This window comes from Orbicella faveolata, unplaced genomic scaffold (assembly GCF_042242905.1).
Source record: "Orbicella faveolata isolate gen_17 unplaced genomic scaffold, um_ofav_v1 contig_2, whole genome shotgun sequence".
Lineage (NCBI taxonomy): Eukaryota > Metazoa > Cnidaria > Anthozoa > Scleractinia > Merulinidae > Orbicella > Orbicella faveolata.
Window position 1 is genome coordinate 8,182,501 of NW_028301547.1, and position 26,699 is coordinate 8,209,199.

General features: G+C 37.9%; 2 protein-coding genes and 1 long non-coding RNA gene across 15 annotated transcripts in view; 2 read left to right on the plus strand and 1 right to left on the minus strand.

Annotated features, from left to right (window-relative positions):
• The window catches only part of LOC110058573 (uncharacterized), a 42,061-nt gene extending 15,665 nt beyond the window's left edge, over positions 1–26,396 (minus strand). The window contains exons 1-3 of one of the 13 annotated variants that reach the window (XM_089290463.1): positions 26,273–26,390; positions 14,972–15,039; positions 14,549–14,613 (exon numbers count right to left, since the gene is read on the minus strand). The gene's annotated coding sequence lies outside the window, so the exon portion shown is untranslated. Of the gene's footprint in view, positions 1–1,483; positions 2,211–2,549; positions 2,631–2,939; positions 4,324–5,457; positions 5,595–14,548; positions 14,614–14,971; positions 15,102–26,272 lie in introns of those variants that run through there. The other 12 variants (XM_089290459.1, XM_089290461.1, XM_089290466.1 and 9 more) reach the window with 12 other exon arrangements.
• LOC149111809 (uncharacterized) lies at positions 6,683–13,545 on the plus strand. The gene is made up of 4 exons (XM_089288866.1): positions 6,683–7,040; positions 9,320–9,423; positions 9,514–12,248; positions 13,263–13,545. Exons 1-4 carry the CDS (start codon positions 6,869–6,871, stop codon positions 13,543–13,545), a joined length of 3,294 nt encoding a protein of 1,097 aa, XP_089144992.1. The 5' UTR covers positions 6,683–6,868.
• Positions 16,756–22,075, plus strand: LOC149111810 (uncharacterized). The gene is made up of 2 exons (XR_016207501.1): positions 16,756–17,069; positions 20,137–22,075. It is a non-coding gene; the product is annotated as an uncharacterized LOC149111810 (long non-coding RNA).
• Positions 26,397–26,699: the final 303 nt, after the last annotated feature.

Sequence of the window (26,699 nt, forward strand, 5' to 3'; positions counted from 1 at the left end):
CGTTTCACTCTGGCACCAGCTTAACCTCGCAGAAAGCTAATATCACGAGTTAGCCAAGGATAACAAACCGACCCAAAAACCCTGCTTTGAACAACGAAATTTCACCCTAGGTTTGAGATTTCTACAGATTAGCTCTAATCCAAGGTTAATGAAACCCTCTTTTGCACAACCGGACTGTGAAGGTTGTATATAGTCTCAAGAAGGCTACCATTTTCTCGACTCGCAGCCAAAAAATCTAGACACGCAGATTGATCAGAAACCCTGAACAATACTTTAATGGTCCTGTCACTACCAGTGACGGATTTAACATCTTTGCTTGTTTACTGCAAACGTCACCTCAATACTCTTAAAACGAATATAGGTCAAATTAACCTGAATATTCTTTATATTCTCCATAATCTAAACTACTTTCGAAGTGCGCCGCACAAACATGTCTAGATAATTGCAACGGTCTGACACATCAAAACAACTCAGCATTGTTCAAACAAATTTCCGAATACTGCATGTGTTCAGTTGTGCACGTTACTATCGAAAAACTCGAAAAAAAACTTAGAACTGGATTTTGGTATGTTTTAATTTGTAACGGACGCTCTTCTCAATGCAACTACAGAAAAGAGTCGACCCAATCCAATATGAGAGTCAAAGAAAGTTATCAAATTTTTGTGTAATTTTCTGAATTCTCGTAATTGACGGTCTTCTGCCACTTTCTTGACTTTCCTTAGCTTACTACAAAGTGCATAAGGTCTCTCTTGGAGAATGTGAAAAATCATCACGAGAAATAGATATGACATTCATTACTGAACATGATTAAATGAGCATGCATTTCTTGGGCATTACAAATTTATACACATTTTCCAACGGGCTATATCAGTGTTACAAAAGTCCGAAATAATAGATTTCTGCTAAAGACTTGCATGTGAGCGTTTTAACCAGCCAGGCTCGATACAAGAACACAAGAACACAAGATCCACAGAATGCTTCTTTTAACAATGTATTATAATTATGAGAAAATCAAAAGTGAAAGTGCTTCGGTTGGCGTTAAACCTTACAACCCATGCTATCCGCCTGATAAAGTAAATTGAGAACCTTCCAAATTTTCCAGTTTTCTAGCTTTGTGAATTCGAATTTTGCTTCTCGAATTCATGACGACTTTTGAACAACTGGCAAAGTCTCTATAATATCAGTAATAGCAATCATTCCACAATAGACGCATTCCACAATAAGTGTTGGTCTATTAATTATGAGAAGTCACAAGTCTTTTTCAAGTTCATTGTCACTCAACTTGATCAAAGTATTAAACTGCATATGATAACCACAGAGAATTCGACAACATACATTTACAGCAAGATGATAAAGAACGCAAGCATTGAAAACAGACCGTAAACATTAGATTGTTCAATGATCAGTTGATTAACTCCCCATCTCTTAAACAAGGTATAAACATAAAGAAACCCTGCAAAAGTACAATTGCCTGTTGATTTACCTCAAAGAGACATCAACTGAGCGACATGCAGTACCTTGATCGACTTGATCGGCTCCTGGCGAAAACTCTGCCGCTAGATTAATACGATTAAACTGAATGACGCAATGTCGGTGAATTTATGGAAAGCGGAATATGCGTCGGCGTGCATTCTCAGAAACGGTTCACAGGAAATTCGAGAGAATGGAACAAACTGATCACGTAACGCCTTCGGGCATCCTATATAAAACCTAAAACTAAAGTCGCACAAGGACCAAATTGGTCCACAATCATAGTTTCCGTATCATTCATTAACTGGAAGCATTGCTATTCCCACTCGAAGGGATGTTTGGTCACTGCTGGATACCTTACAGCACTTATTATATCCAGTGAGACAATGGGCCTCCCACAAATATGGCTGCATATAATTACAATGGTCCGAACAAGACAATTCAGCATTCTTTAAGTGATCTAGATTCGAAATTGAAATTACCGAATACTGTATTCAATTTCCACACTAATCTCGAAAATAAGCTTAAAACTGCATGTTCGTATATTTCAGTTTGCAACGGACGGCGCTCTCAATGCACCTACAGAAAAAGGTCGACCCAACTCAATATGTGAGCCAGAGGAAGTTGTCAAATGTGTGAATAATTTTCTGAAGTCTCGTAATTGGCGGTCTGACGCCACTTTCTTGACTTTCGGTAGCTTAATACAAAGTGCGTAAAATATCTCTTGGCGAATGTGAAAAATCATCACAAGAAATAGATGACACTCATTACTAAATATTAAATTTCCTTTCTGTTCATAGTTAAATGAGCTGCACTTCTTGTCCATTTTCACTATTCCTTAATTTTATACACATTTCATTGCTGACCATGCCAGCGTTACAAAAGTCCGAAATAATAGGTTTGTGCCCCGACTTATGCGCTTTTTAATAAGCTATTCTCGATTCAAATCTCTGCAACCCACCGGGCTGGCTTTTTGTACATTGTATTATAAGTATGGAAAAGCAAAAGTGAAAGTGCTTCAGTAAGGGAAAACTTACTACCCGCTAAATAAAACAGATAGCTAATTTTGCAAAGATTACCTTGTTAAACTATACTTTTGATCAGTTCTTGCTTACCAACTTTGTGAATTCGAATTTTGCTCCTCCTCGAACTCGACACAACTGATGGAAAAATAGACGAAGTCTCAATGTCGTAACATCAGCATTGGAAAGCATGCATTCCAAAGCGCTTGGTGATTATCAAGTTACCAGTGTTTTTCAAATTAATTGTCACTAATACATACATTGAAACAAGATTGACAAACTACTGATTCTGTAACAACGCCAACATTGAAAGCAGACTATAAACAATAAGCATTGTCTTATCAGTTGATTAACTCCGCAAACATGCTACAAACCAAAGGGAACCCTCAAAAAAGGACAATTGCTCGCTAATTTTTCAAGAGACGTCAAATGAGGAACAAACAGTACCTTTCTGGACTCTAGGTAAAAATTGTGCGCTCAATTGACGATAAAACTAAATGATTTTATGGGAATCTATGTGTCGGAGTGCATTTCAAGAAGCGTTGCACATGAATGGAACCAATCGATTACGCGTAACGCCTTCGGGCAGCCTGCATAAAACTTAGACAGGCTCTAAGTAAGTCGTCGTCTCCAAATTCGTCAACACGGAATATTATACACATTTTACCCGATGAATAAATGTATGCATGCTATCAATTGTTTTGCGAGACATAACAAACAACTTTCCAGAAAAAGAGATCTTAAAATTAGGCGTCGAGAAAAGGTACTTTACAATTTTCGATTTTGAAATGGCACCAAATTATGATTGCGCAAGTAATTAAAGTGCGTGTATGGAAATCTGAAAATCGCGAACTAATTTCTCTGAAATTTGATTTCTGACATTTCTCGAGTTAGCCAAGAATAACGAACCAACGCACAGACCCTGCTTTCAACAAAGTTTCACCTTGGTTAGAGAATTCTACAGATTAACTCTAATCCAAGGTTTATTTAACCCTCTTTTGAACAACCGGACTGTGAAGGTTGACTTTAGCTCAGTTTTCGTTTGCCACCTTTATGAATTCGGAATCTCCTTCTCTTCAAGGCACTGCCAAAACTGGAGACGTTTGAATGGAATTCATTGGCCGTGGAAAGCATTCCTAAACCTGCATTACGCAGTATTAGTTGATTATGAAGTTCCATTCTTTTTCATGTTGTCTCTAAATTTGATCAAATTGTTAAACAAGATACGATAACTACAAAGGAGTCAGTACGTGTATCTACGGATTGGAAGAACGCCAACAAGTGTAAAGAGTAGTTGTTTATTGATCACTTGATTAACTCCGAACCTCTTAACCATGGTGTAAATTAACGTCAAGAAAGTCGGGAAAAAGAGGAATTTACCGCTAATTTGTCTTTATGAGACATCAAATGAGAGATATACGGTACCTTAATCCACTCCAGGTCAAACCTGCGCACCCAATTCACGATGAAACTACATGACTTGACGGAATCTATGGAAAGCAGATTGTACGTCGTGCATAACGAATGGAACAAATCCGGCGGGGGGGCACTGCCATATACGGGCTATATAGGTATGTGCCGCTGTGGAGGGTATGGTTTTCAAGCAGTTTACTCTAGGATAGGGTATATAAATCAGAGTGTTTGGGTCTAGAATAGGGTATCATTTTTCACAAAACTGACTAGTTGGTTGAAGATTTTATCTAGACTAAGGAAACCAGGAATTGCCACTCAAAAATATAAAAAAAAAAATCAAATCAGCAAGTTTAAATTTACGCAAATCAGCCTCAACAGTGTCGATAGATGGGGGATTTGGGGAGTTTACTCTAGTATAGGGTAGCAAAATTTAGCTGAACTACCTCTGGTATAGGCTAAGGGTTCCATGGTCCCAGCGGCACATCCCCACCCAGAAATTCCCAAAGTACCTCCCCCGGGGGAACAAACTGATTACGAGTAATGCCTTCAGGCATCCTGCATAAAACCTAAAACTAAAGTCGCACTCGGACCAGGCTGGTCCACATTGCCAGTACTAATCGCAGTTTCCGTATCATTCAGAGACTGAAAGCATTGCTACTCACTCTCGAAGGGATGTTTGTTCGGCACGTCGGGATACCTTGCAACACTTATCTCCATCGAAACAATGCACCTCCATAAGCTACATGCATGGCTAGATAATTACATTGGTCTGTCACCAGACAGCTCATTGTTGCTTAAGTGAAAAGACTCGAAATCGAAATTGTTGAGTCGATTTTCAATCGTGACTACAATTCCAAAAATCTGAACTTGGCGGTCTTCTAAATGTACCCAGTGAAAAAAAGTCGATCCAACTCAATATGTGAGTCAGAGAAGTTGTCAAATTCTCGAGTAATTTTCTGATGTCTGGCTGCCTAACACGTTTTGCATCAGCGAGGCTCGATACAAGAACGCAAGAACACAAGACCCACAGAACGCTTTTGTTAACAATGTATTATGACTATGTAAGATCAAAAGTGAAAGTACTTCGGTGGGCGAAACTTACTATCTGCTCGATAAAACTGATAGAACGTGAGACTTTCATATAAATTCATCCTTTTGAACTAAACATTTGCCCAGTTTTCCCATTCTTTTTCGCTTCAGCACAAATGCAAAACTGGCTAAGTCTTTTGTTAGAAGTGGAAAGCATTTTTGAACCCGCGTTTCGCAGCCTTTTTTGGTTATGAAGTTACTAGTCTTTTTCAAGTTGCCACTTACCTTGACATAAGAATTGAATTACATACAATAACTTCAGAGAATTCGTAACATACATTGACAATAACGTTGATAAATTATACTGCCTGGCAAGAACGCCAACATCAGAATGTAAGCAGTCACAGTTTAAAATTTATCAGTTGATTAACTCCGAATCTCCGAAACATGCTATGAACGTCAAGAAAGTACAACTGACTGCTAGTTTAGCTTAATGAGACATCAACTGAGGGACACACAGTACCTTATAATCGGCTCCAGGCGAAATTTGCGCACTCAATGGAGGATAACACTGGATGAATTAACGGGAATCTATGCTTCAGTGTCCGTGTATTCCAAGAAGCGGTACACAAAGAATTAAACTGATCACGCGTAATGCCTTCAGGCATCCTGCGTAAAACTTAGACAGCCTCTTAGTGAGACATCGTCTCCAAATTCGTCAACACGAGAAATTTCTCTTTGTAACGCTAGTAAACGCAAGTTAAAAAGAAGCAGAGGGAGTTGCGAATAAATGCTTCCAGCTTTAGTTATGAAGCTTTTAAATGAATTTGCACCAGATTAAAAGTGTAAAAAGTTAACGTTTAAAAACGGCACATCTTAAATATTTAGTAGTACCAAAGTATCACCCTTGTTCTTACGATGTGATCAGTTGTGATGTTATAGCGATGTTTCGAATGCGCGCTGCTAGTCTTCATCAGGCGATTGGGTCATTGGTGACAGCATCGTGAGACAGACGACATTTCATTGTACACTGCAGTATTTGTCACTTTGATTATGATGGTATATTTGTATGTGTGTAGGTTAGGGGGAGGCAAGGAAAAGTGATCTAAAGTCACACTACCATATAGACAAGTATGGATGTTAATCAAAGGTACACGCACAGCAGTTGGTTGAGAATTAAAGGACTGAGTAGCCTACGAAGAGGCTCGGTAAGGACGGAATATCGGATATGTAGACATGATTGATCATCGCAGTTATACACACAATTTAAGCAGTTGTGAAATTAAATAAAGCCTGATGATCAATCATGTCTTCATAACATTCTCCGCAGTACAAATATGTGAATTTCATATATTCATTTGTATTCTTCAATATCTACGGGTATATTACAAACTCACAATGTGACCAGTTCCCAATTGGCTTGATATATAGCTCAGTTGGTAGAGCACTGCACCGATATGGCAGAGGCCATGGATTCAAATCCCGTTCTGGTCTGAATTTTTTTTCAGGCTTTAATTTCACAACTGCTTAAGTTGTGCGTATAACTGCGATGATCAATCACGTCTTCATACAAACAACGCCGTGAAAGCACTTTTAAAAACAATGAACACGCACAATTGGTTTAAAATTGCCCATGATGATTTCTTATTTGCCAGTTGCACTATCTGCCTGGAACCTTAAGCCATGTGTCTTCTTGTAAAATAAAAAAACAAAATTTGCTAATTTTTTTGTGGGTTTGCGCAGCATGGCCTCAGTAGTGTGCCATCGATCGATAAACCCCAGCAGTTTTGCAGTGGACTTCCGGTGCATCCAAATTCCTGCGGACGTTTAATTTAACGTCAACTGTGGCCTTTCTGGCAAGGAAAACTTTCGTCGCTGGTGACGATTATGAAATCGTCGAAGAAGGTTACAAGACGGGACATGGCCACTATTACATGTACGTATTCAAAATGAAGAAAGTCATCGGAGTCTGTCCGTGGGGTTATCCCACGGACGAGATTTGCGTTTATTTCTCATGGAAGGAATCGTACGGCGACAAATTCCGCGTCATTACGGCGTATCCGTTCTCCAGAGCTTATCACGTCTTCTTGAAGCAGAGAAAGCAAGGTATGGCCACCTTTTAAAATCCTAGAGACTTTATGTAGGTAAGAACCAAACGGCTCTTTTAGGAGCCACCACATTAATAAAAGTCAATGGTCCAACATGCTTTCCCCAGTTCTTTTAATTTTGTGCTCGAGCACGTGGAGACGCGCACTTATTATTCACAAAATCGATTATCGATTATCAAAACTGCAGCGTCATAAAATTCAGTTCGACAGCGTCCTCAAAATCAACAATGAATTTGATTGATGAACCACTCTTGGCGGCTGTTCGTGCTATTGAGAACGCGGACCAAGACAACGATTCTCAAGAGGTAATAAATATAACTTGAAATTGGAGTACATGTCGGGCGAATACAAATCCGTACCGTTATTTTGAAATGGGTCGTTGAAATTGAATGGAAAAGATAACTTCATACTTTAACTTACATGAGTTAATCAGACCTAAAATTTGAAGACGGCTAAGGACTTTGAAAAGAAATTATTTTGATTTTGAATTAGGTCACTGAAATTGAATGGAAAGGATAAGCCTTTGTGCTTTTCAATACCACTACATGTTTTAATCACAACCTGGAATTTCAAGGAGGGTATGAGCATTCAATAGAAGTTCTTTTGATTTTGAATAGTCACTGATTATGAATGGAAACGATAATGAGCCTTTGTGTTTTTTATATCAATACGTGATTCAATCAGACCTGGAGGTTGTAGGCGGTTACGGTTTTTGAAAAGAAGTTCTTTTGATTTTGAATAGCTCGCTGTAATCCTTTATATCGGGCCTGGAATTTGAAGGCGGTTACGGTTTTTGAAAAGATGTTCTTTTGATTTTGAATAGCTCGCTGTAATCCTTTATATGAGGTCTGGAATTTGAAGGCGGTTACGGTTTTTGAAAAGATGCTCTTTTGATTTTGAATACCTCGGTGTAATCCTTTATATCAAGTCTGGAATTTGAAGGCGGTTACGGTTTTTGAAAAGATGTTCTTTTGATTTTGATTAGCTCGCTGTAATCCTTTATATGAGGTCTGGAATTCTAAGGCGGTTACGGTTTTTGAAATGAAGTTCTTTTGATTTTGAATACCTCGGTGTAATCCTTTATATCAAGTCTGGAATTTGAAGGCGGTTACGGTTTTTGAAAAGATGTTCTTTTGATTTTGAATGGCTCGCTGTAATCCTTTATATCAGGTCTGGAATTTGAAGGCGGTTACGGTTTTTGAAAAGATGTTCTTTTGATTTTGAATACCTCGGTGTAATCCTTTATATCAAGTCTGGAATTTGAAGGCGGTTACGGTTTTTGAAAAGATGTTCTTTTGATTTTGAATAGCTCGCTGTAATCCTTTATATGAGGTCTGGAATTCGAAGGCGGTTACGGTTTTTGAAAAGAAGTTCTTTTGATTTTGAGTACTTCGGTGTAATCCTTTATATCAGGTCTGGAATTTGAAGGCGGTTACGATTTTTGAAAAGATGTTCTTTTGATTTTGAATAGCTCGCTGTAATCCTTTATATCAGGTCTGGAATTTGAAGGCGGTTACGGTTTTTGAAAAGATGTTCTTTTGATTTTGAATAGCTCGCTGTAATCCTTTATATCAGGTCTGGAATTCGAAGGTGGTTACGGTTTTTGAAATGAAGTTCTTTTGATTTTGAATAGCTCGCTGACGGACTTGGAAACGTTCTACCAGTATAACACAAGTAACACTGGACGGATTTAGGATAAGCAAAGCTATAGCGTTCGTCCGATCGTATTTTATAAACCTTAAAGTTACAATGGAACCGTTACTCCTAAATTTAAGTTTAGCGTGCGATGCAAATAATTTGTCCCATTGGCCGCGGGGATAACGAAATTTGCATACGAGTTGAAAACTTAACGCAAGAATGTGACAATGGACTATTATCTTAAACGTTGAATGATTAGACTCTGTTAGCTTAACTGAATAGGCTATTATCTTTTAAGGCGAATTGAACGGACGCTAAAAGACTAATAAAGGCATTTGTTTTCATGCGAGTTGTGGAATTGTTATTCATTTACAGGAAAATTAAATTAACAAACTAAGTAAACTTTTCGGGTGGTCTGCGTGTGTGAATGTAATTATGATAGATCAATAACGTCATATGTTACTTGATTGGTGGTTGAAAATATGATGTCGTTTTTGTGCAATATGATTGGATGTTGGAAATGTGCCGACATTTCTTGTAATATGATTAGTTAACGACACCAATAAAGTTGGGACTCGCTAGATAGAAATCATTTGCAGATGGTGGACTGTTGACTAAACTTTTGTTTCTCTGGATAAGATTTTCGCCCCATGTCAAGCCACTTTGAGGATATAAGCGATGAAGAATTGTTGGAGGCCATTATTGCTATTGAGAATGGACCAGAAATCAGTTATTTCCAACAGGTAAATTAAATATGTTGTAACAAAAATACATTTCGTGTACTTAATGTGTGATGAACCGGGTTATTTATTTTATTTTATATTTTCTCCAAGATTCTTGACGACTCTATCGATGATACGATTTTGTCAAATGTCGCCGAGGCTACAGAACGTCAACTCACTAATCAAGAACAAATGGGGGGAAGTCTTGCTACCACAGAACCTGGACGCTTCGAATTTGTACTCAACCCGTACGTAGATAGTCACAGCAAAAAAATGGGCGTTAGAGAGCGTCACTACACCTCCAACATTCGTCAGGTGGGACAATTTATACCTCAACAAAACTTGGCAGCAGCAATTGCTGATGGATTACATAGAACAATCCAAAATTTGATTCTCCGAGACAGGATACCAGCCGCTGATCGTGTCAATTTAGCCAGCAATCGCTTCGTCAACAGCTATGCTTATCGAGGGTTACCGGCGGGGGAATGGTTAAATGGTAGCGATCGTGTCGACAGTCTGCTGCAGCAAATGTCACAGGTGTTAAACTCAAACGAGAACTTTGAAATGAATGATTCGTTTCAATTATCTTTTACACACGTTCGTACATCTCCTCGCGGTAGCGGTCAGAAACGAAAATTGAAACCTGGACATTCTAATCCAGAAACTTTCAAACGTTTGAAAGGTTCTGTCATCAGTATCGATAACAAAGATGAGCTATGCTGCGCCCGCGCCATTGTGACAGCTAAAGCTAGAGCGGACGATCACCCTAAATGGAACAGCTTCAGAAGAGGTTACTCTATCCAGAGAGATGAAGCAATCAAGCTGCATATAGAAGCTAATGTAGAAATGGGAAAATGCGGTTACGAGGAACTCACTAGATTTGCATTGACGCCGTCCTTGAACAATTATCAGCTCTTACTTGTGGACGCTACCCGAGGTTATAGCGTGACTTCTTTTGGAAAGCCTCAGGAAAAACAATTGGTACTGTTGTATGATAATGAACACTACAATGTGATCACTGCGTTACCTGGGTTCTTTGGTAACAGTTATTTCTGCGCAAGGTGTCTCAAACCCTACAATAACGAAGGTCAACACGCCTGTGAAAACAACCCTGATCATTGTTCTTCCTGCTTACAAACGGGATGTGAGGACTTTACAGAGGCCAGGTGTCGTAATCAACCACCAGCTACACCCTGCGGATCCTGTAAGCGGATGTTTTATGGTGATATTTGTTTTCAAAATCATCTGACGAAATCCTACAAGGGAAAAACCGCTGACTCCAAAAACATCAGTGTTTGCAGTCAACGCCGCAAATGTCGTAGCTGTAAAAAGTTGTTGGTGGGTCTCAAGAAGCAACAAGAACATGAATGCGGTTACATAGACTGTCCCTCTTGCCACGAGTACATAGAGGCCGCAAGCCACCGATGCTTTATTCAGATACCTAAAACACCGGAAGAGCTAACCGAAGAGAAAAAAGAAAAAAAGAAAAAACGCAAGCGACGAACCGAAGCCGAAGCAGAGGATAATGGTAATGATGATGATGATGATGATGAAAAGCCTCCCATTCTCGTTTTCTTCGATATTGAGGCGATGCAAGACACTGGCAAACACATCCCTAATCTTTTAATAGCGGAAACTGAGGATCATGATTGTCCACTCCACTTCAAAGGTGAAGATTGCATTCGCGATTTCCTGGAATGGCTGGATACGTTAACTGAAGAAGACACGCGCAATGTAACTGTTTTGGCCCATAACTTTTCTGGCTACGACTCCTATTTCATCGTGGAGGAATATCATCGCCAACACAGGGTCCTCAATCAAATCAGAAATGGAGCTAAACTTCTCCAATTAACCTTTGACAATATTAGCTTTATTGACTCTCTGTCATTTTTTCAAATGCCCCTTTCTGCATTTCCAAAGACATTCGGATTGACAGAGTTAAAGAAGGGCTATTTTCCTCACCTGTTTAACACGCCTGAAAATCAAGACTACGTGGGACCAATTCCCGAGAAAGAATTTTACATGCCTGAATCAATGTCTGTCAACGGCCGTAAAGACTTCGAGAAATGGCATGATAAAGAAAGAGCTAAGAATGTAGTGTTCGATTTCCAGAAAGAATTGCTGGAATATTGCGAGTCGGACGTGAAATTACTGAAGGAGGGATGCCTTACTTTCAAACGGCTTTTTGAAAAAGAGACAAAGTTTGACCCCTTCAGTCATATTACTATAGCTTCGGCATGCACTCGAGACCTGCGACAAAACCGAATGGAAGCCAACACAATTGCTTCCGAGCCTCTCCACGGTTGGCGACTAAAAACAAATCAGTCGAAAGTTGCCATGGAATATCTACTGTGGCAACAAAGTCAGATCAGTGGGAGAATTCAACATGTTGGAAATGATGGGGAATACCGTATCCCCAACAGTCGCTACACCGTGGACGGCTACGATGCAACTACGAACACCGTCTACGAATTTCAAGGTTGCTTTTGGCATGGCTGTCGTAAATGCTATCCCAACAGATCCGAAACACACCTTAGATTAGAGCACCGCTGCACTGCCGACGTGTATCTCTGCACACAGGAAAAACTACAATTCTTGCGTGACAAAGGTTACAACGTCATCGAAATGTGGGAGTGTGATTGGCAGAAAATGAAAGAAGAAAGGCGGAACGTCAGGAACTTTGTAGCCAGCCTCGATTTGGTGGAGCCACTAAATCCCCGTGATGCCTTCTGCGGCGGACGAACAAACGCTGTCAAACTCTATCATCTGGCTGACATCGCCTCAGGAGAGAAGATTCATTACTATGATTTTACATCTCTCTATCCGTTCATTAATAAGAATGCTGAGTATCCTGTCGACCACCCTGAAATTATATTTCAGCCGGAAGACACAGACATCCAAAATTACTTCGGGATTGCCAAGGTCACAATCTTACCTCCAGAAAAACTGTTTCATCCAGTACTTCTGCTGCGTGAAAATGGTAAACTAACATTCCCGCTATGTAGAGCCTGTGTACAAGAAGAGATGGAAAAACCAATGCTGAAACGGTCCTGGGTTTTCAGTCACAGCGACAGTGAAAGACAAATTACAGGTACATGGTGTACCCCCGAACTGAACAAAGCCGTTGAGAAGGGCTACAAAATAACTTACATTCACGAAGTGTGGCATTTTTCTGAAACGAGGAAAGGTCTCTTTAAAGACTATGTGAATACATGGTTAAAGATTAAAGAGGAGGCAAGCGGCTGGCCAGCTCATGTAGGCGATGATCCCGTCAAACAGCAAGAACATCTGAGATCCTACAAAGCGAAAGAGGGCATCGAACTCAACCGCAACAACATTGAAAAGAATCCCGGCAAACGTAGCCTTGCAAAAATGATGTTAAATTCCATGTGGGGGAAGTTTGGCCAGCGCACCAACAAAACTCAAATCAAAGAGTTCGGAGATCCTATGAGGTTCAGTGCATTCCATGAAAGTGATGCAAATGACATTTGCTACGTGAGTGTATTGTCTGAAGACATCGTTGAAATTCACTATAAACTGAAATCGAATGACGAACCTGTCTCACCAAACCTCAACATTTTCATCGCTTGTTTCACGACATGTTGGGCTCGACTTCGTTTGTATGCAGCTCTGGACATGCTACAAGAACGAGTACAGTACACAGACACCGACAGCGTTATTTTTTCCAGTTTACCTCATGAAAACAGTCCTCCCCTTGACGACGTTCTCGGTGATTTCAAGGACGAGTTGGGAGAAGACGACTTCATCACTGAATTTGCGTCCGCGGGACCGAAAAATTATGGTTACCTCACGAAGAAAGAAAAAGAAGAATGCAAAGTGAGGGGAATCTCTTTAAACAGTGAAGGTAGCAAGCAGTTAAATTATCAAGTGTTGCGGCAAAATGTTTTAGACGAAATTCAACGCCCTCTCGAGAAAACGCGACAAACTGATATTTACAAGCCTTATCACATCGTCCGAAACTCCAAAGAGTACTCACTGACCACAATCTCTCAGACGAAAAAGTACCAGCTTGTGTACGAAAAACGAGTGATAGATCCCTACACCTTCAAAACATATCCCTATGGCTCTGAAAGAATAACAAATGAGGACGTGGACATGATTGCACTGTTGTGCCATTTGTAAACACTTCTGTAAATAGTTTCATTCATAAGGTGAGCGCAATCCACTAGGGAGTTGCACACGGCTCTGTCCTGTAATTTTAGGGAAACATTTGATATTAAAGTTAATGGTTAACTTTAAAATTGCGTGATTACTTTGTTTATCTTAGAAACCAGGCTTTTTACTCGGTCAACACGGAAACGAGATTAATGACGTCAAAAGGGGCGGGGCTTCTGGTTACCATGGATACGTCAAACCCGAGAAAACAATAGAACTCCTTTCCATAACAATACTTTTTCATTTGCATCACACTACCTGTCAAATTCGTACTGGACTAGCCCATACCACTACTATCAAGGACCACCCTTTAGGATGCCTGCATGCCCTAGTTAGAGTGCTTTCTAAGTTTGGTCATGAAATTGAACTTTCTCTTTCTCACATTGTGAACTAACTAACTATGACATTAGAATTTTGTGCAACTATGCAAAAACAATATCCATTGTCCCAAAGATTAAAATAATTTGTAGCAGTTAGCTGTAAACCTGGGTTCTCAATTAATTAATAGCCTACCTCACTTCTGATGACCTGATTTATAGGTATTTTGGCAGATATTCTAAATTATACGAGAGTCACACCCCATTGACCAGAAATAAAAGAGCGCACGGACAATATTTTACGCTTTGTTCTTCTAAAACAAAGGTCATTCACATTCATGAGACATCCAGGGTTATCATATTGAAAATTCAGTAGCTATGCTGTTGAAATTTTTACAAATAAAAAAGAGGAAATGATGCAATACCTTCAAAACTTTAAGAAGTTGTAAATTATAGGTGAATAAGTGGATAATTTTGTCCTGTACATCGTTTTCATCAATAGCAAGGTCTTTAAAATTTCCAAACCATAAAAAAATTTAGGAAAATTGTAGGTTAAACTGACAAGCCGTGTTTCAAGTCGGTAATGGCACAAAGCCTCTCAAGCAAACCATATCGAAAGATAACTGCTAGTAAACCTTAGTGACTAGCCATACCTGCACTTGAAATCCTGACTCAAGATCCTGATTCGAAAAATCCTGACTCAAACCTCTAACGGATTCTATTGTCAAGATACAAGTCGAAATTCAAATCAAAATCCAGCTCGAAGAACAGCCAAAAGCCAAACTGATTCGCGCCCAAATTCGCCCAAGTACGAATAAGCGAACGCCGTATGCACCGAGAGACGTCTAACACGAAATACATCTGAAATATCCTATTTGATTCCGGCATGTTTTCCCTAATAACACTTAAATATTTGACGAGTAATTAATTGAATACTCTGACATACTCTATTTGTACATCACGTATTGCGCGAGGCTTGAATAATCTCGGATTCTATGACTTCTCGATTGCATATTCGAGGCTATTATATTTGGCTTTTGCCCTGTATATCCTTAAAAAAGGGGAACTTAGCGTACCTTTTTCGCTTCACTCTTTTCATAACTTAGTTCTTCAAAAGTGTTCAAGTTTCAGATAGGTCTTCATTCTTCAATGGACAAAAGTAGCAAGAAGTGAACGATGAGTTTCCCGCATAACCATGTAACTAGCCTTCAATAAAAGAAAAATAATTTCTGTCACGCCCTATGGAGCAAAGCCAATGAAAAGCTCGGGAAATGTTTCGATTGATTTATTTACGTGTTCCTACAGAGGCTGCGCATGGTCACGTATTAGGTTTATTAAACAAATTCGAACCAAATAACGAAAATTTCGGTTAAAGGTCACTGGAAAAGTTGAAAATTTACATGGACATGTCAATTTTAATTTACAGTATGTAAATCTTGATTTACATTCTTTGTAAATTACAATTTACATGTTAGGGTTTTGTAAAATAAAATTCCAGGAAATTTACAGCTTTTAGTACAGCATGTAAATGTTCTGTAAATAGTGATTTACATTGTCTTTGTAGACAATGATCATTTGAAGAACATGTAAAAACCTGTAAAATATTTTACGCACTTTTACAGTATCTGCCTTTGTAAAAAACATGTAAATTGCTTTGCTAAACCACGTGAGGAACGCGTAAATAATTCAAGCGAATGCTGTAAAAAGTCTGGAAATGTTATGTTTGTAACCCTGTAAAAACCATGTAAATGAAAAAAGGGGGCCTGTAAGAAACATGTAAAAACCATGTAAATGAAAAAAGGGGGGCTGTAAGAAACATGTAAAAACCATGTAAATGAAAAAAGGGGGCCTGTAAGAAACATGTAAAAACCATGTAAATGAAAAAAGGGGGCCTGTAAGAAACATGTAAAAAGCATGTTAATGAAAAAAGGGGGCCTGTAAGAAACATGTAAAAAGCATGTAAATGAAAAAAGGGGGCCTGTAAAAAACATGTAAAAAGCATGTAAATGAAAAAAGAGGGCCTGTAAGAAACATGTAAAAACAATGTAAATGAAAGAAAGGGAGCCTGTAAGAAACATGTAAAAACCATGTAAATGGAAAACCTAGAAGTTGCACGGGTGCGACACCGCAATAATTAAGCTGTCTTCTTGTGAACTTTCCGCGCATCCATAACGACAAAATAAAACTAGAATTGTTACTGCACATGCAGGCGTCCCAAGCTTACGTCTCTAGAAAAGAGAAAAATTAATTCTCGGACACGTACGTATTTATTCATGAAGGTCCATGAAAGCGTCACGTGTTGTGTGAGTTCAAGACGGAAAGAGCCCTGGTGACAGAGTTTGAACTGACGCGGAGTTAGGTTAGGCAGGGAACCATAAGGGACACCCAACGACCGTTTCCTCCCGAATGCTTTTCAACGCTGTTTTAGGCTATCTGGTGTACTTTCAAAGCTCTGTAGGTTAATTTTAGGTTGCGCAAAAAAACATTTATCTATTCGGTTGTTCTAGATGAGCTTGAGTATTCTCGAACTTATTAGGGCTTTTTTGTCCATTTCCGGAAAACGTTAGGTCTTATCGCCTTTCCGAAAATGATAGCTGACTTTTTTTCGGTACCCAAAATGACATTTTTAACAATCCGAAAACAAGAAACATTAAACTTCTCATATCGCGAAAGTTCGAGGTCACAGTTGTGCCCCTGAACCGCTGAGAATGAACGAAATATCATCGATTTAGAGCGTTAAATATTCCGAAACATGAACATTCTACAAGTAAGATTAATACAGCTAAGTCTGCCCTTGCATGTCCACTGTTTCTTTGTTTTTTTTGTTTTGTTTTGTTTTGTTTTTTTTTTGGGGGGGGGGGGGGGGGGATGATTTCTACCGTTTTGTGCTTTCATTGCCATCACTGTTATCCCAGTCCCTTTATAAGAGCATACCAGCCTTGTGAGTGTCCGATCTCCAACAAGCAGGAATCAGCGGTCTTCATGTTAGGTACCAGGTTCTCTCGGTTCTCCCGCCATGTTTGGCAGTTCGTTGGAACTTGCCTCGAACTCGAGCTCTGTTTTAGCGGGCCAAAATCCACTCTACCTTCGCTTCGTCACCGTGCACGGTTTCAAGGCAAAGTTTACCGTTACCCAGAAGTTGAAGATAGCGATTACAGGCAACAAAAACAACAGGTAAGCAAGTTTTGCATAAATTGAACGAGCAGAGTAAAGTAACGTCAAGATACGTATACATTTCGTTTTGCCTTTGGTTGTGAATGTGTCATTAGGCTGATTTAGCAAGAGAACGGGAACGTCACTTGACGACGGCGCGCGCAGTACAAATACCCAAATATGGTCAAATTAGAACAGAATCCAGGTTATTCCGCGCGCCCTGCAGTCGTCATCTGACCATACTTGGGTATTTGTACTGCGCGCGCCGTCGTCAAGTGACGTTCCCGTTCTCTTGCTAAATCAGCCTATTATCAAGGAGAAGTTACATTGCTTGTGGAATCGACTTTGGTGATGTTTACCTGCCGTGCATAAAGAGCTTTATTATCTGTTATTATCTGTTCTCGATAACTGAGCATGAGCATGCGACATTTGTTATTGGCTTATATGCACCTCATGATTCTTTCTGATGCATGCTCTTGTAAGGTTATGTTACCCTCTGATCTGAATGCTAGTAAGCTAAAATGTAATGTGCCATCTTCAGCAGAGAAATTTCTCTTATGCTAGAGTAAGTATTCTGAAGTTACTCAAGTGTCTACAGTTGTACCTACATGCAAGTTACAATATGCTGTTATACACAACTGTACATGGACATTGCACCCACTGGTGCTGATACTGTAGTAAGTTAAATGTTGTGGTATTTTCTTTCACAAAAAAAAAAACACTATGATACTTTATAAAGAGGTAGGCATGTACCTGAAACTGTCGTGAAAACTACACAGGACTTGAAAAAAAGGAAGAGTAACTTGCCCAGGCAGGAAAATCTACTTGTCTTGGACGACACAGTATAGTCAATCGATTATTTCATAACAATCAATAGAAATTAGTCAATGATATCAGAAATCAATAAAAGGATTCGTCATGAGTCATCGATTGTGATCAAATTTTCAATAAGCATTATCAATTTATCTGATACTAGCTTATCTTTTAAGCAACATTTAATAAGAAAGAAATGAACAAAAGATTTAAAGTGAAATATGAAATCATGAATACAATTGCGTAAAAACATAACATTGTATCTCGTAAACAATATTTTGCTGGCATACATGTATCAGGGACTATGTTTTGGGGGTTTTTGGTAGTGCCTTTGAAATCTACATAAAAAAGTTACAATCAAACATTGTGTTGAGGGACACAATTTTTCTACAGTTTAGGTGAACTAACAAAGAGAGACCAACTTTCAATTGATTCTCTAATGACTGATAAATTTGGTAAAATCAAACTAATAACGTGAAACTTTTCTAGCATGTGAGTATGAATTTCTTTCAATTGATCGATAGCACTGATAACACTTACATTAATTTCAATTTATTGATTTATATCAATTTATGGATTGATTTCAATCGATTGCCTTACCCTGGGATGACCAGACAGCACTTTAGAGCGCTGTCACAGCTGTACATTTTACTTGTACAAAATTGGGCTCTTACCAAATACATGTAGGTTTCATGTGTCATGCATCTGTTCATGCATCTGTAGCAGGGCAGGAAAAAAAAGTTGTAAGTCACTTTCCCAGTGGGCCAGTCAATTTCAGTTTTCACTTGCCCCACTTAAATATTAGTTGCCAGTGTGGTGGCCAGTAAGGAAATCAGAGGACAAATGCGAATGAGGTACACTCGGATTCCAAACTAATTCTTGCTTTCAACCTAATAATTACCTAATCTTTAGGTCTTAAGTTTTGAAATGGAATGACTGGAAATTATCATTTATCAAGCTGGCATTTTTAGTCAGACTCACAAGAATACTGAAGCTACATTGTAATTTCACTTGCCCACTGGGCCACTGGACTTCTATTTTTGCTTGCCCAAGAGCAAAATTTACTTGGCTGAGGAAATCAGACCTGGGTTTTTTCTTGCCTTGAGTAGATCACAGATAACATCAAAATGTGGTAAAAGCAAAAAATAATCACATAAGCCATTACCAGAGTGTGTCACAGAATTTGTGAATTTTTCAGGCATGTGTCACTGATGTTTTTACCACATTTTGATGTCTTCTGTGATCTATTACTGAACAGATGCACGACAACATAGAATCTGTCTGCTTCGTAATACATAACAAAGAAACAAAAACAAACTTTTATGACATCATCTGTACCTTTGTCCACCAATAGAGCATAAGTGCACGTAAGAAACAATCAAATTGTGCCTGCAAATAACTCGACTTATTATTTAAACATTGTTTGATAGGAGTTTGATTTATTGTGCATGAATATTACAATGTAGGAGATAGTGAACATTGAATAGTTACTGTCACAGATTTTGAGTTTAGTTCTTCTACATCCTCTGACATTCAGTGCCTTCCAATCAGAGATGCAAATTTTTTGTCACACAGTAGCTAGAGATGTAGATGTAAGATCTGTTTGATTGATGAATATTCAGGGCTCAAAATAATGGCCGGTCAACGGGCAATGTCTGGCCAGAATGGTGACTTGACCAGCCAAAAACTTCACTTGCCGGTCATGTTGACCAGTCATGTCATGTTGAGACGGTCATGTTGTTCATTCTTGAATAAACAATCAAATCCCCAACTGTAAATCTGAGAGTTTTTATCTCTTTTTTATTATGACCTCTAACGAAAACATACACCAATGCATACATGTATCTGTTCGAACGGCTAAAGACCATTCGCTTGCTGTTTGTCATGCATTCAAGATCGATAGGAATGCCATTCGAGTGACTGGGGTTAAATCTGTTCAGAAAAAATATTAAGCCAATCTTTAAACGATCTAGCAGTGACTGGAACAAACGAACTATGTTTGTGGGTTTAATTTGGCTCACATTATGTGTACTTGATTTTTTCGTAAATATCTTGACCAGTCAGAAATGAGACGTGACCGAGCTAAACTTACTTTGACCGGTCAACATGACCGGCTACAGTCCGATTTCAAATGTCACAGTATAAATTGGAATGATAAGAAACAAAATAATAACTCCAGTGTAAAATTCACTGATTGATATCATACATAGAATTTGCTGATTCATACTCAGACATAACTTATCTTATTTAACGAAATGTTTTATGTTACTTGTAGGATGAAGTAAAATTGAGAGTGGTCAATACATGCATACTCTTTGGCATTGATGCTTGATCAGGAAAAAATCAGCCACTGAGAAGTCTACAGTACCTATGACTCTATAAGGGGTCCAAGGTCCATTTCTTGAAGGCCCTGGAAACTTTTCAGGCCCACAAAGCCATCTTTAATTGAGCTGTGTCTAAAAACTAAGAGCTGTATATGCCTGAAACTTCTTGTGTGAAGGAAACCTCTGTTCATAATGAGAATAAGCCAATAAAACAGCTCTGTAAGCATAAGATTTCAGATTTTGGTATAGCTTTCTGGGTGCAAAAACTTTTTGGGACCTTCGAGAAATGGGCGGCTGGTGCATTACAGTCTAACATGGTGACCTTCAACACTTTCTGGCATAAATTCAACCACTTTAAACATTATTTTTAATGCTTTGAAGTATCACCTACACTGTACCGTTGTTAGTGAATTAGCATTAAATTTGAATATCTTAGATTGCTAGGTTGATACTTATTGTTCAATACAGCAGCTATAAGATTTCATCATAAAAAGCAAAGGCTATGTTTACATACATGTAGTACCAGAACAATAATTTATTAACTTATGATGTGTTATGGGAACTATGGTACTAGATAGGCCTTTCAATTTCAACAGGTCCCTATGAATTTTTGTTTTACAGTACAGTTTTTTTTTATCACAAAAAGAAAAAGTAAAATTTTGAATATTGTTTACAGTGAATGTTTTGTCAGGGGTCCAAAATGTTTGTCCTGTTTGGATTCTGTACAGTTTTGGAAAAAGAAGGAAACTGTGACTTTGTAAACATAGCCTAAAAGATGTCAGAAGCCTTGTTTTATGTTATGCAATGTAGTATTCCTTTGGCATGAATGTTTTTATGATGAATTTAAAATGTCAATCTCTATCTTGTGGTAAATGTTTTTTCTCCCTATTTTCTGTTATTTCAAAAGAACAATTCACTCTATGAAAAAAGTTGATCAATATTTCAAACTTACATTGCAGTAATTTTCATAATAAGGTAAAGGTAAAGTCTGCATATGAGCCACGTGGCCCAACAGACTGGAGCTTATCCCGCTTTCTGTAGCAGGAAGCGACTAGGACTATTTCTACACCCCCTGGATGAGATGCCAGTCCATTGCAGGGTTACCCCACCATTAAATTTGCTGGTACCCACTTATACACCTGGGTGGAGAGGCACTGAGAGTAAAGTGTGTTGCCCAACAACACAACAGAATGTACCCGCCTAGGGCTTGAACCCGGACTGCTCGATCAGGAGTTGAGCACACTACATGTAACTATGAGGCCATTGTGCCTCCCACATTTTTCATAATAATTATTAAGGCTAATTTAATCCTACATTAATTACTTAGTAAGAAAAAAACAGTTTATTCATTCATTTTATGACAAAGGTATTATCATTATGTTACATTTGACTTTGTGAATTTAGTATATATTTAAGACAGGTATCCATTTGCAAACAATTTTAATTTAGTAATACGCCTAAATTGCAAAATTTTCACTAGTTGTAGCTGACAACAGTATAGTTCTTAATCATTTTATTATTTATGAATTAAATAGAGTTGAATATGACATGGTTTTGCACAATCTTGAAAAGGTCTTGAATTTTAGTAGTCTTCTTGAAAAGTGCTTGAATTCAGTTAAAGGAGCTCAGTCATGGTGTTTTAAAATATTTTGGCCATGCACAAAATTACATTTAAGTCGTCTTGTTATGGATAGAAAGAAAAGAAAACATGTTTTATTTGTTGTAATGTGTACATTGTAAACCTTATTCATGGCATATAAAAACTATTTGAATTTTACTGAGTTTGTTCTGATTGTAATAAATTTCTGATTCTGTATAAATTTGCATGTTTTCTACTATAATAATTAAGGTCAACAGATTTGATTACAATAAAACAGTACATTCCATGCATTTTTCTTCAAGTTATTATTTACAAGTTATTTATCGTACAGGGTTTCTCCCTCCCTTTTTCGATTTCCAGGTTATTTCCAGGCTCCCTTTTTTTGATTTACATGTTATTTACAGGCTCCCTTTTTCAATTTACAGGTTATTTGCAGGCTCCCTTTTTCAATTTACAGGTTATTTACAGGCTCCCTTTTTCAATTTACAGGTTATTTACAGGCTCCCTTTTTCGATTTAAATGTTATGCAGGCTCTCTTTTTCAATTTACAGGTTATTTACGGGCTCCCCTTTTCAATTTCCATGTTATTTGCAGGTTCCCTTTTTCGATTTCCATGTTATTTACAGGCTCTCTTTTTCCATTTACATGCTATTTACAGGCTCCCTTTTTCGATTTGCAAGTTATTTACAGGCTCCCTTTTTCGATTTACACGTTATTTACAGGCTCCCTTTTTCAATTTCCATGTTATTTACAGGCTCTCTTTTCCCATTTACATGTTATTTACAGGCTCCCTTTTTCGATTTACATGTTGTTTACAGGCTCCCTTTTTCGATTTACATGTTATTTACAGGCTCCCTTTTTCCATTTACATGTTATTTACAGGCTCCCTTTTACGAGTTACATGTTATTTACAGCCTCCCTTTTTCGATTTACATGTTATTTACAGGCTCCCTTTTTCCATTTACATGTTATTTACAGGCTCCCTTTTACGAGTTACATGTTATTTACAGGCTCCCTTTTTCGATTTACATGTTCTTTATGGGCTCCTTTTTTGATTTCCATGTTATTTACAGACTCCCTTTTTCGATTTACACGTTATTTACAGGCTCCCTTTTTCGATTTACATGTTACTTACAGGCTCCCTTTTTTTAATTTACACGTTATTTACAGGCTCCTGTTTTCATTTTCCATGTTATTTACAGCCTCCATTTTTTTTATTTACATGTTGTTTACAGCCTCCCCTTTTTATTTACATGTTATTTACAGTATTATGCAGCCTCCCTGTATTAAATTTACATGTTATTTACGGGTTCCAGGTTCAATCACAAGAAATTTACAGGCTATTTACAGTATTTGCAGGAACAGTTTACATGTTATTTACATGATCTTAGCCCTTTGCTTTGAAACATTTACAGTGTTTTCTTCATCATTTACATGTTTCACTTGAAATATTTACATGCTTTTTACATGAAACCTCCAAAACATGTAAAAGGGGAAAAATCATGTAAATTAATCCTTACAGTCTCTTTTTGATTATTTACATGTTAATTACATGTTATTTACATACTCTGTAAATTTTCAACTTCTCCAGTGGATAGCTGACTAATCGATTCTTCAGTGATGTGGAATTGCAAAATGAAATGAACCCTGTAGTTGGTAAGCTGAAATGATAACTTTTCAGGTTGGGTGTATTCCTGCTTTGTAAATTGACCCTTTCAAGACATTTTTCTGCCCTTTTAAACAAAACAAAACAAAAACAAACAAACAAAAGCAAAAACAACAAGAAGACCCTTTGTTTGCTTTATCTACTCTCTGAGCTGACACGCTTAGCGCTGAAATAAAGAACAGAATGCTTTTGTGGAATAGGCAAATTGTAACGACAGAATAGATTGATTACTTGCTGCCAATTTAAAGCGCTCTCTTTTAATGCTCAATTCAGCCAAGGCCAAGGAAACTGAATCACGTTAAGCTCAGAAAAGTCTAGACATTCTACATTTATTTAATTAAATTTCAAATTCTCTTTCAAGGTAAGTCATGTGGAAAATATGCCGTGACGAGATTCCTGTGTTGGTTTGTTCATATTCTAGAACATGGGTTGGTCAAAGTGTGATCGATCGATCAATCAATCAATCAATCAATCAATCAAGCAAGCAGTGTAACGGACATATAAACAACGGCTCAAATTAGCTAAATGAAACATGATCCTACTCGTGAAAACACGGATCATTTGCAGCCGCTTAACGGAATCTGGAGACAAAACATCTTCAGGAATGTCAATGAGGTGATGTGATATATTTAAATGACCTTATTATTTTGGAAATAATGATTTTCTAATAAATGATCGAAAAAAATTACATAATTTTTTAATCTGATTATTAATTCACCCCTTCTATTCTGTTTGCAGAACACTGAAATGGATAATAATAGTGGGCTGGCCTTACTTCACATAGTTATCTGGGCATTTAGGAGTATTGAACAATAGGCAGTAAGAACTATGCATGCAAGGTGCATTATATGTTTTACTAGTCAAGACGGTGAAGATCAGTGATGACCGAGGCTGTTGATGATCCTTCCAGATTTATGTTACAATAAAACCCTGCATGTATTTATGTAAGAACCTTGCGGTGCATTTATTAGGAACTGCTGGCAGAAATTTGCTATTTTAATAGCCAAAAACATAAGAACCTGTTTAACTGAGCAAGATCAAGCAGGCTCTTCTTATATGTGCGTTTTTATAACAAACATTTAAGCCTAGGAGTGTGACTTTGAGATTGCAAATTTACATTCCAAGAAAATACATAACACAATTGTAAATAAATGCTGTATATTCAAGGAACAAACGGTTTGAAACCTTGTAGGTATATCTATTTTTCTGGTAATCAACTCATACATCTCCTTCAGAGAAATTAAGAACCTAATTTAAAACCTACTTAGCCTAAATTGCCAATAGCTACACCAAGACAACAGACCCTATATTTTGGCAGACTTCAAAACATGTCGCTTCTTACACGTGGGTTTTTACTGTATTTATGTTGTAATATACCAATATGTTACTCTAAAAGAGCAGTGATTGAACAAAACAGCATTCAATTCTTGATGATTACAATGCTTTGGACATCACGCAATGATTCTTTGGCCATATTTTGCATCCGAAACCAAGCTGACAGGGTAAACAAATCAACAAGAAGCAGAAAATGGTAGCTTTTGAAATCTATTTCTTATATATATGTTTCAGTGAAATGCGTTTTTGTGTCTTTTAAGAATAAAACTTTGGCGGAAACTATGCCTGAATATTGAACTAAAGACGAAAAACTCCCCGCGAAACAACTTGTTTGACAATATTTTGTAGACCAATGGCCATCACTTCCTTTATTGTGCATTGGAACATTTAGTTATCGATGTTTGTTTTAGCGCTAGCTGCCTCTGAATTATGCTCTTTTTACTCTCATGAGTGTGACTTGAAACTCTTCTGAATGGATCCTTATGAAGGCTGCAAACATGGCTAAGTAGCTAATAATTAAAAGTTAGGGGAGACAAATTACTTTTTTCGATGCTCTGAGTTTAGGAATTTTCACTTTAATGATTTTGTGCGATGGAAATTATATTGAGTACACTTGCCACCACCTCCATCAACGGGTAGAAGAACAAAAACATTCCGTGATCGCTAATTACAAATCTCTGCCATCCGTGGAGGCACAAACAAACACGAACGCGTGTATGGCTACTGCATACATAATTAATTTTTGCAAAAATTGAAAGGGATAACCCCTTGTTTTAATTCCAACTGATAGCATTCCAGCTACGTTTCGATGGACTAATTTCTGGATAATTTTGTCTTTTAAAACCTTCTCATCAATAGCAAGGTCTTTAAAATTTCCAAACCATAAAAAAAATTAGGAAAATTGTACTTACTAGGTTAAACTGACAACCCGTATTTCAAGTCGGTAATGACGCAAAGCCTCTCAAGCAAACCATATCGAAAGATAATTGCTAGTAAACATTAGTGACTAGCCATACCTGCACTTGAAATCCTGACTCAAGATCCTGATTCGAAAAATCCTGACTCAAAACTCTAACTTGGATTCTCTTGTCAAGATAAAACTCAAAATTGAAAGCAAAATCCAGACCGAAGAACAGCCAAAAGCCAAACTGATTCGCGCCCAAATTCGCTCAAGTACGAATAAGCGAACGCCGTGCACACCGACATATTTTGCGGTATTCAGAGAGACGTCTAACACGAAACACACCTGGAATATCCTATTTGATTCCGGAATGTTTTCCCTAATAAGACTTTAATATTTGACGAGTAATTACTTGAATACTCTGACATACCCCATTTGTACATCAGGTATTGCGGGAGACTTGAATAATCTCGGATTCTATGACCTCTCGATTGCATATTCGAGGCTATTATATTTGGCTTTTGCCCTGTATATCTTTAAAAAAGGGGAACTTAGCGTAACTTTTTCGCTTCACTCTTTTCATACCTTAGTTCTTCAAAAGTGTTCAAGTTTCAGATAGATCTTCGTTCTTCAATGGACAAAAGTAGCAAGAAGTGAACGATGAGTTCCGCTCATAACCATGTAACTAGCCTTCAATAAAAGAAAAATAATTTCTGTCACGCCCTATGGAGCAAAGCCAATGAAAAGCTCGGGAAATGTTCCTATTGATTTATTTACGTGTTCCTACAGAGGCTGCGCATGGTCACGTATTAGGTTTATTAAACAAATTCGAACCAAATAACGAAAATTTCGGTAAAAGATAGCTGACTAATCGATTCTTCAGTGATGTGGAATTGCAAAATAAAATGAATCCTCCAGTTGGTAAGCTGAAATGATAACTTTTCAGGTTGGCTGTATTCCTGCTTTGTAAATAGACCCTTTCAAGATATTTTGCTGCCCTTTTAAGCAAAAG